Raw genomic sequence first — 11,172 nt, 5'->3', positions numbered from 1 at the left:
TACGAATACCTATAGATTTTGTAAGTTAAATTTATCAAAGACTGGGTGACATTGTGAGTTATCAGTGAAAGCAAAAGTAATGTATTAGTCCTGTTTCTACACGGACTGTAGCTGGGTCGACCCAGGTTTCGCTTGTGAGGGTGATGTGAATAGAATTGAACCAGGTGTTGCGGGTGTGGAATCAGTGAAACATTTCTAAACATACTGAGACGCACATGTTGGCGATATGTCTTGTGGTGTTTGTACTCAGTTTTCAGAGACATCTCCTCACAGGCCGTTCGTCATTGTTGACAAACTTTGGCAATCCCAGAGAATAGATTTTGGAAATATTTCCAACTATTATCTTTTCACATTCCCAGAGAAGATAATTAGAAGTGTTTCCAAGTATTTACTAAGTGCCTGGAAACACATTAACTTCACTAATCGAACGTCTGTTACTAAACTGCTGCTGGTATATCGAAAGTAAATTTTTTGTTATAAAGAGGCTTGTGTTTTGTTTTGGCAATTTTTAGGTTATGTAAGAAATTCACGTAGAGGTCAAATAATATTTTCTACCTGGTTTGAAGATGTTGCGTTCTGTGATAAAAGCTGGTAACATAATTGTTGTTATAGTAAAGTTGATGTTTTAGTTTTACGTGATCGTGTATGTGTGGGAGGCGAATTGCGCAATGTTAATTTGTTTTGTAGAATATGTAATCTGCGAAAGACTGGTACCAAACTCCAAAAACAATACTTCTAACGTGTTATGAGTTCTCGTACATTAATATAAAACTCAAAACTATATTTGTAGCACAGTATATCCCTACATGGGTATTATCTACGAGAATACCTATGCAATAATTCAAGTAGATACCAGAAACGCAATGTAAAACGTGTATACCATTTCAAGGAAATAGTATTTTTGTCATTTATATTTTTTACTGTGAAGCTTTTACCATTTTTATTTATGTAGTTTATGTTAGCGTGACAAATAAATGTAACCCACACCGGTCAGTCCCAAATGTAAGATACTAAAATTATCCGATACAGTCCTACAATAGAGTGGCAAAATATATTTTTAACTCCTAAATATCACTAAGTTATCTGTTAGTTTCTAAAGATTAACTACTACTACTACTACTACTACTACTACAACAACAAATAAAATTTATCCCATACTTAATATGAAAAGTTTATTGCATTTTATCAAAAATTAACCAAAACATTTCTTAAGAATACCTACAATTATATTTTTACCATAGTGAAAAGCACATGATAGGACATTGAATCAGTAGATTCGTACAGATGTATTAAACAACTGGGTCCATTGCATTCATAATAGTTTGCAGATTCTCTTCTAACTATAATTTAATCATTGGGTATCAGACTCATTGATTAAGTAGATGGTAACCAAAACCAAAATATAAAAACAATTTCTATTATCTTACAACTTTGTGTCTTGTAAGCCAGTGTGTTGTATGTGAGGAGAAGGCATTTTTGAAGAACAGGAGATTGTGCACAGCCATCAAAATAATAGTTTTAATTTTTATAGCTTCTACTGTGTTACATCTAATGCAATTTATAATGATTGTACATGATAATTTTTTTGTGGGAAATTATTATTTTTTATATGATGTTACTAAACTGACAAGGATTTATTTTAAGTGTAATCTGTGTTCATTGTAGATGTGCCCAGGTTCCCTGCATGAATACAGATCTACCAGTATTCCATTTATTGCTTGACTGCTACAATCATTTTTTTTTTTTTGTTTCTGCTCTTGTGCCATTTATTTTTGTAGACTAGTGTTTGGCATAGAAAAACGTAATTTTGAAACGCAAAATTATTTTGTGTGCATTTCTAAACACGACAGCTAGTGTGTACAGAGCTCCTGCGAGCGTGCTGTGCTGTGTTCCAGTGCCGCCACTGCAGCACGCCCACGGCAGCGTCCTGGGGTCGCTCGCGCCGGCGTGCGTGCGCACGAGACCCCACGCCACCTCCGTCACGCAGCAGCAACCCACAGGTGCGTGCCTCGAGCACCTCGTGTGTGTCTAGCGGACGCGCGGCAGAGACCCATGTCACTGTTGACCACCGGGAACACACAGTTTCTGTAGCATGAAGTTAAGTGTGATAGTGAACAACCATGTGGCACTGCCAGAGCTCCTGCCGACAGGCAAGATATGGAGAACAGGCAGATGTCAGCGAATTGGAACTGTTGGTGTCTTCAGATCGAGGAAAACACACGGGGATTGCCACGGGGATTTATAGTATCAGCAATTTCTCCTCCTACATGATCATCTTATGTATTTTAATCATAAATTTGTGTGCCCTTAGTAATCCATAACTTATAGTTACTCACATTAACTAAACGTAACGTTTATAAACAACTACGTATTGATTTCAGGCACAACCGGATATCTATATTCTTTTGCACAATCACAGCCAGTGCTGTGACGTTACAAATTTTGATAAAACTAGTCCATTAATTTTCTTTTTCAGACTGACAGTGTTAGTTGTGTAGTGTTTATGGAAATGGTAACAGTATAACTTTATTTTTCAGGAAAACATTTCATAGTCATTTTGGCATATTGTGTGTATTTGTATATATAATGATATCTTGCCAGAGTTCCGTTCAGACAAGGAAATGGACTGCAGTATTGGACGCCAGGCGGTCGTAGCGAATGCCAGTGCCGGTGAGTGTGGGCCGTGTTGCAGACGTGACACCGGCCAAGAAGCCCTACTCGCCGTTCCAGAACACCAGCAACTGGGCGGAGTTCGCGTTGGCCAGGCTGGACGACCTGCTCAACTGGGGCAGGAAGGTGCGTGCTCTCGGGCGCCGTTGTGTGGTTCGCTTTACTGACACGGCCACCGGCTGGTCAGCAGTCCCCACACTGAACTCTGTTTAAAAACACATGTTTTATTTATTGACTAGCAAATACCTAGTATGCGTTGCAATGCCTCGTTCACTTTTTTTTGTAATTTGTTTGAAGTTGGCACACATCTACAAAGCATATTTTTATCTTTATTTCTAATTATCTATACATCTATGTATATCTATATACTTATCCCTATCAATATCTCCCTGTATCTATATCAATCTCACTATATATTTATTTACATATATATCCTATTGTACATTATCTCACCTAGACAGTAACCTGATTCATGTTTCAAAGGTTAAGTGTGCATAATTTCGTAGAGATCGGATGAATGAAGTGTTAATCTTCGTATTTCATCGCAATTAGATGAATGGCTTAAGAACACTTAAGGGACAAACAAACAAAAATTCATTTTTATATGTATAGATTAAGATAAAAATATTCAACAGAATAGAAAGAATTTCCAACCAAGACTTCTTTTATTTGTTCTGTAAATAGCTGTGTGTTTAAAAAGCATGTTTATTTTTATACAATGTTAAAGTTATCATACTCATAAATTATAGGTTGGTAAGAAATATGCTTCCTGACAACAAGCAGCAGTGGAAGTGTCAGCTTCCGCAGGCCAATCAGCAACTCTGTTCCTTATCGCCCCTTCGTTGCCATCATGAATTTGTCAGCATGTTGTTGTCCCCTCTTCGCTACCAGCATCTTGTACATATTCCTATGCACTAAGCAGACACTTAAAGTGCCTTTTTTTTGTTGAATGTTTTTAATGGAATTCTTGATGATTCAATATTGTCAAAAAAAATTTACTATATTTATGCTATTTTGTTTAAAAGAAAATAGATGTTTGTTAAGTTTGGTATCAAGCATGAAACTACTTTTGGGGGCAAGTATTTTAAATATGCATAATAATATTTAAAATATAAATCTATAAGACTGAGGAGTAGATCTGTGCAAATAATATTTTTTTTTGTTGCAAAGCGAATTTCAAATAGTATGTTTAAAACATTCGCAAAGTAAAATCAATTTGCAAATATTTGTTCTCATTATTTTATAAAATACTGGAACTAAGTAAAAATTCTTTAATTTCTGTCATATTATTTTTCATTAAAAACCATATGACTCTTCATTTAACAACATTAAATAGAAATGATAAAATAACTATACGTAAAATTAATTTTTTGCATTCATAAAAGCAGACCTGAGGTCGCCCCAAACACAAAGCATCATATTCAAAACTTAAAAAAAAAAAAAAAAAACTAATAGCAAATTTCCTGGTGAAGCCAAATATAATGTTAAAAATAACTTCAGTTTGATTCTCTTTGTTGAAGCTTTGCAAAGACATCCAACAGAGGAGTCACTTTTTACTTTGGGATAGCTTAAGAGAAAATGTGTTATGGACGTGCACATTTACATAGATACAACAGATATTTGTGGGCTAAAATATTTAACTTCATCCAATTCACATAGTTATAGTTATGAAAAAAAGTTGTGGTGCACATACAACATTGCTACAATGGTACAAAATACATTATGTTATGGTTGGCTATTGGCAGATTATGAGCTAGTCTTGTAACGTACGCTGGGCTGCAGGTAAACACTCAAAAAATGAATAAGTAAGAAATAAGGCCTTGGAAGCGTCAGCCCAAAAAACAAAACAACAACAATTATTATCACAGAGGTGCCCAGACGTCGTACAAAGGAATTTACTTATAACCTACTAGAAACTCTAGGGGGCTATGTGAATCGAGGATGAGTAATGTGCCGTTTCAGTGCCACTTTCAGGCACAAATGTACGATTTTAAATTTAATTTGTTCTTTTAAAGAAGGAAACCAAATAATAAATTTGCATTTTTAATTTAATTTAATTTAATTTAATTTAATTTAATTTAATTTAATTTTGTTTCCATTACTGTACACTCGGACGTAATCTTGTGCAACCCAGTGCACCTGCGCTTGTTCGCAGGCTTCAATTAGATACTGTTTGCTGACGATTTGCGATCGCAGCATCTCGGCCGCGGTTCGCGTCACGTTTTCTCCATGTAACAGAATGAATTTCGTGCTAGCGAACGCTACCCCAAGCCCACTGCTAGCAACTTTCATTTCTCGGAGGCAAGCATACGTAAGGGTTTTGCCATCACGTACTGGACTAGGTCACAGCCAGCGGCGAAGCCTCGGGACGGTCCACATGATGCCTTTCCCAGGCGATTTAGCAAATTTAAACCCCCCCTCCCCTCATCACCCACCTGTGGCTTCGCGGGAACTCCAACCTGGAGCATTGACCCCCAGTGAACCCAGGCAGGGACATTGTCTCTTCAAGGACTTTCGCCCTTGTCAAACAGAGCCCTCAGCGAAGTCTAGCGGCGGGAAAAATCCCTAACCTTGCTCTGTGAGCTGGTCGCAAGTCGCCCACTAAACTCTAGCGGACGTTTCTGTGACCCTCCAGGCAGGTTCTCGTCTTGGCCGCCAGAGTGCACTATACTCATCCCTCCCATAAGAGACAGCTTGTCACAATCGACCTTGGCAGCAGTTGTAGTGCGATTGCGATCTTAGTTCACTCGCGTGAAAGCGCGGCGAACATTTTGCAGTCTGCTTCGCCCCTTCGGACGTTCCCGGACACCTTCGGGCAATCACCACCCCCCTTCTTTGGCTGGGGGCAGTTGCTTCTTTTAATTAGGCGCCCCGACGCCATTTTTTGGTGATTCGGCGGGCAGCCTCTGGTCTGTGCGGACCACGCGTCGCGATTCGCGAGAGTCAATCTCCGTTGTTCGTCCAAGACTCGACACTACGTCATCTAGTCGCCAACGTCAAGGCATAGAGGCCTTAATTTTCTTATTTTTAAATTTAGCTGCCCGCAATAGTTTTTTGGTAATCTAAATTATTTCATTATCTCTCAACATGAGTACCGCGACCTTCCGTGCCGCGAGCTGCCTTCTCTGCTCCTGCAGCCAGCCTACATGACTTCACCCCGCTGTTTTGGGTAAGTGGTCGTCATCCCTCCCCCCCCCCCCCCCCGCCCTTCCCTTTTTTTGCCTTTCCCTGGGCATAATTTTGCCCAGGCTTAGCCGCCTGTTAACCAGTCTAAGTAATTTGGGACTTTGGTTGCAGGCGGGGTCCGAAATCAGCCTTGAAGTTTATCTCCAAAATCAGCCTTGAAGTTTATCTCCAAATATGCCTTGAGGTTTAGCTCCAAGTTAACTCCAAAATGAGCTCCAATATTAGCTCCAAGTTCAGCTTCTAAGTTTATCTCCAAAATTAACTGCAAGTTATCTCCAAAATTAGCTGCAAGTTATCTCCAAAATTAGCTCCAAGTTTATCTCCAAGTTTACACAAAATGATTACTTCTGGACTTTAATCGACCGAAACCTCCGGTGCCAGGACACAGGATATAATTAAATTTCAATGTAATTGTTTCTTTCTTTTGAGCCTGCGAGCTCACTTAAAACCAGTATTAAGTTCAAGATGTATTATGGTGTTACTTTTATATGTATTTTGTTGTCCTGGGGCAATTGTAATCAATATGTTTTAATACCAGTGTACTTAAAAGATACAAAAAAAAGTAAATTATTTTAGTAAAAGGGCACTTATATAAATCAAACCACCAGTCTTGTTATTTCATTATTATTCATCCCCGATCCACATAGCCTACTAGAGTTGCTAGGAGGTTATAAATAAAATTCTTTTGAATGACGTCTGGGCACCTCTGTGATTATTGTTGTTATTGTTTTGTTTTCTGGGCTGACGCTTCCAAGGCCTTAATTTAATTATTCATTGTTGAGTGTTTACCTGCAGCCCAGCGTTCGTTATAGTAATAATGAAATAACAAGAATGCTGGTTTGATTTATATAACTGCCCTTTTACTAAAATTATTTACTTAGCTTTTTATTTTCTTTTATCTTTAAGTACACATGTATTAAGTAAGATACATCAATTAAAAACAGAAGGGAGCCCCGGGGCAACAAAATATATGTAAAAGTAAAACAACCATATTTCTTAAACTTGACCCTGGTTTTACGTGAGCTCGCAGGCTCAAAAGAAAGACAATTACATTTTGTTTTTAATTTGCTTTTGAAATGAATTTAACCAAATCCTATGTCCTGAAAACTGGCGGTCCTGGCACCGGAGGTTTCTGTAGATTCAAGTCCCAAAGAATTTGATTTATAAAGAAACTGGTATGTCGACCGGTGTGGGGAGCAAACTTGTGACTAGATGAGCCCAATAACGGACTGGTAATTTTGGTAGTGAAGTTCCATTCTAATTCTTCTACTTAATTCTTGCACCCTGCCTGTAACCAAAGTCCCAAATTACTTAGACTGGTTAACAGGCGGCAAAGTCTGGGCAAAACAACGCCCAGGGAAAGGCAAAAAAGGGGGGGGGGGGGAATATGACGACCACTTACCCAAAACAGTGGGGTGAAGTCACGTTAGCTGGCTCCAGGAGTAGAGTAGGCAACTCCCGGCGCGGAAGTCTGCGGTAGCCATGACGAGAAAAGTGAAGAAATAATTTAGATTAAAACATACTATTACGGGCAACCAAATTTAAAAATAATAAAATTAAGGCATCTATGCCTTGACGTTCGAGACTACATGTCGTAGTGTCAAGTCTTGGAAATACAACTGAGATGGACTCTCGCGAATCGCAACGCGTGGTCCGTACTGACCAGAAGCTGTCTGCCGAATGTTCAAAAATGGCGTCGGCGCACTTAATTAAAGCAGGTTACTGCGCCCATCCAAATAGGGAGGGGGTGGTGATGGCCCGAAGGTTTCCGAAGATGCCCGAAGGTTTCTGAAGATGCCCGAAGGGGCGAAGCAGACTGCAAAAACACTCGCCGCGCTCTCACCCGATTCGCGGGCGAACTAAAGTCGCAATCGCACCGTTACTACTTCCAAAGTCGATTATGACAAGCTGTCTCTTATGGGAGGGGTGAGTAGTGCGCTCTGGCGGCCAAGATGAGAACCTGCCTGGAGGGTCACAGAAACGTCCGCTAGAGGGCACTGGGCGCACTCGCAACCAGCGGACAGAGCAAGGTTAGGGATTTTTCCCGCCGCTAGGCTTCGCTGATGGCTCTGTTGGACAAGGGCGGATGTCCTTGGAGAGACCATGGTACCCTGTGCGGGTTCACTGGAGGTCGATGCTCCGGGTTGAAGTTCCCAGGAAGCCACAGGTGGGAGATGAGGGAAGGGGGGGTCAGAACTTGCTAAGTCGCCTGGGAAAAGCGTCGTGTAGACCATCCCGATGCATCGTCGAGGACTGTAATATGCTCCTCGACGTGCTGCCAAACAGCTTACCTATGCTTGCCTCCGAGAAATGAAAGATGCTAGCGCGGGGCTTGAGGTAGCGTTTGCTAGCACGAAAAGTCATACTGTTACGGAGAAAACGTTATCCAAACAGCGGCCGAGATGCTGCGATAAGCAATCGTCAGCAAAAGGTATCTAATTGGGCCTGTGAACATGCGCAGGTGCGCTGGGTTGCACAATATTACGTCGGAGAGTACAGTAATGGAAACAAAATTAAATGAAATTAAAAATACAACTTTATTTTTTGGTTTCCTTCTTTAAAAATTAAAAATTAAACTTAAAATTCCAAACTTGTGCCCAAAAATTATGATAAACGGCACAGTCTGCACGTGCAGTATTGTGTGCTCCCTATATAAATTTAAATATTTTCTTAGAAATTTGTGTGATAGCAAAATAAAATATTTAATATACAGGTACAAGGAAACGTGCAGGTTGGAAACAAGGAGTTATGACAGTTTCCTGTGTTACTGGGCGTGGCTACCAGGACAGATTACTTCAGAGCGAAGGGAAGAGTATGACGCTGTAGAGTGTGCGTGTGTCGCAGAGCTCGATCTGGCCGCTGACGTTCGGCCTGGCGTGCTGCGCGGTGGAGATGATGCACATGGCCGCGCCGCGCTACGACATGGATCGCTATGGCGTGGTGTTCCGTGCGTCTCCCCGCCAGGCTGATGTCATCATCGTGGCAGGCACCCTCACCAACAAGATGGCTCCTGCCCTCCGCAAGATATACGACCAGGTACCTAGCCACTCGGTGATGTTCAGACGTGTGTGGCGTGTAGTAGATAATGAGTTTTCTTGCTAAATACGTAAATTACAGCAATAGATTTTTGAGTTCTTATAACATTCATGGAATTACCTATACTATCATGATTAAAATAGTTCTGTTCTTCCCATGCAACATCATTCCTACCGTTCTTAAGCTACGACCTAGTGACTAGTGAGTAGAGTAAACTGCTGCTGTTGTCCTTGATAATACCTACTATTGACTTCACCTATTATTTATCTTTTCCACTCAATTCACCAACACATTTATTATTATTTCCAAGTCTAAATTTAAGTCTCTGTAGCGCAAAGTAATCATGTTTATGTTTAGCCATAATCATAAACACTGGTAGTGTTTTGGGGCTGTGACTAAGAGCAGCTAACCATGTATCCCTTCCTACCACCTACCCATGTGACAGCTGAGAGAATATAAACATGTGTCCTTTCCTGCCACCTAATCATGTGACAGCTGAGAGAAGATAACCATGTGTCCCTTCCTGCCACACACCCATGTGACAGCTGAGAGAAGTTAACCATATGTCCCTTCCTACCACCTACCCATGTGACAGCTGAGAGCAGCTAACCATGTGTCCCTTCCTGCCACACACCCATGTGACAGCCGAGAGCAGCTAACCATGTGCTGCGCAGATGCCGGAACCACGCTGGGTCATATCCATGGGCAGCTGCGCGAACGGCGGCGGCTACTACCACTACTCGTACTCGGTGGTGCGAGGCTGTGACAGGATCATCCCAGTAGACATATACGTCCCAGGTACCTGCACCAGCTCACTGGCTGGGCGTTGCTCTCTCTTAGTTTATGCTGTGAAGGGTCTTCAACTCGACACCAATTGAGTGGCTCATGTACAGAGTTTTAGGGGTAGTTTCCTGCTTTTGACCTTGACCTTGAATACCTATTGCATACTGCGCTGCTGGAGTTTATAGTTTATGCAGTGTGTATTGTTACTATCATTTTAATTTAGTGCAGTGTGTCCTGTTTTCTAGTGGGTAACATTTCTATTTTGCAGTAGGTATTCCTAGAGTCCTGAATTAAGGGGGTTATTTTTCTCAAAAGTGTTGTTATGTTTCACAAATTTCGCAACAAATAGCGAGTTAATTTTTTTTTATGTGTTCTTTTGACTGCATTAATTTAAAAAAATTAAACTATATCATAACAGAAATTCTATTTTGTAATTGTTTTATCTTACTCCTTTTAAACTAAAAATTCTAACTAAGTGTTGAATTTAGTCATCAATAGACAATATACTGAAAACTAACACTGCTTTCTTTCAGCTTCTGACTTCTGTGTGTAACAAGAAGTTGTAGTGACTATTTCACTGTCAAATTTGTTTAAAGGTCTACAAACAGCACACAGGACTGTTATTGCATACTGATTGTAATTTATACTCTGAGAAGTCAGCACTTTCAACATATTGACAACACCTGGCTTTTTGACCCCTGTTGTGAGTGATTCCTGTCGTGACGAGGGCGCCGACCAGCCTAAAAATCAGGGTGTAAACGGGTTCTCACCTTGTGGCCTACAACAGGGGGCCAGGACAACAGCGACCCCTCGAGCTGTCGGCCACTCGAGACGCCATTTAGAATGAATGTATGTCTGTAGTTCTGTTTATGTCGTAACGGCAAACCACTCATGAATCTCTAGTGGCGAAGCGCGGAGCAGCGCTCAGACGCATCCGTCGCGGATGAGAGGCGAGCTACGACTGACTCCCACGCACCGGCGCACGGCGAGCGGGAAGCAGGGGAGGGGGATGCACGAGATGTGTGGAAGACAGTACGTGGTTCGGGTCCGATGACACCGTCGTTCGTCACACCAGCCGCCGCGCTCGGGTGCACTGCGGCACTTTGTTACACTCATGCCAGGACCAGACGGCTATGGGCAACAGCGGGCCTAGGGACCAGGATGGACACGACAGCTGTCGTCATTATATATAGCTGTACTGTTGCCAATCTCTTGCACGTGGCTTGTATAGACAGAAGGGAAGAAGGGGAGAGGGGCTGCCTTCACAGCGAGAACAAAGAGGGTGAGGATGGGAGAAGGATTTGCAACCTGTCAACCGAGACGAGATGACATTTTACAGGCAGTAGAATAAAAAAATAAAAGTAATGTAAAATAAATAGAGGTGGGCTGGATCGAAAAACTTGAAATGAAAGTCAGTGTGGAGACCATTCTGGAATTTCGTAAAAGTAATTTTTTCCTCGGGATAATACCATAGGAAATCAGTTTTTTAAATAATAA

General features: G+C 41.2%; 1 protein-coding gene across 1 annotated transcript in view; it reads left to right on the top strand.

Moving 5' to 3' along the window:
• The first annotated feature begins 244 nt into the window (after positions 1-244).
• LOC134541510 (NADH-quinone oxidoreductase subunit B 2-like) overlaps positions 245-11,172 on the top strand; it is a 43,632-nt gene continuing 32,704 nt past the window's right edge. Inside the window, exons 1-5 of the mRNA XM_063385010.1 lie at positions 245-591; positions 1,896-2,000; positions 2,693-2,796; positions 8,701-8,892; positions 9,567-9,690. Of these exons, the coding sequence (XP_063241080.1) occupies positions 567-591; positions 1,896-2,000; positions 2,693-2,796; positions 8,701-8,892; positions 9,567-9,690 (550 nt within the window). The 5' untranslated portion in view covers positions 245-566. The remainder of the gene's footprint in view (positions 592-1,895; positions 2,001-2,692; positions 2,797-8,700; positions 8,893-9,566; positions 9,691-11,172) is intronic.

The sequence above is a fragment of the Bacillus rossius genome, assembly GCF_032445375.1.
Source record: "Bacillus rossius redtenbacheri isolate Brsri chromosome 4 unlocalized genomic scaffold, Brsri_v3 Brsri_v3_scf4_1, whole genome shotgun sequence".
In the NCBI taxonomy this organism is placed as follows: Eukaryota; Metazoa; Arthropoda; class Insecta; order Phasmatodea; family Bacillidae; genus Bacillus; species Bacillus rossius.
The sequence above is the reverse complement of the archived record's forward strand: the minus strand, read 5'-3'. Positions and strand labels throughout refer to the sequence as shown.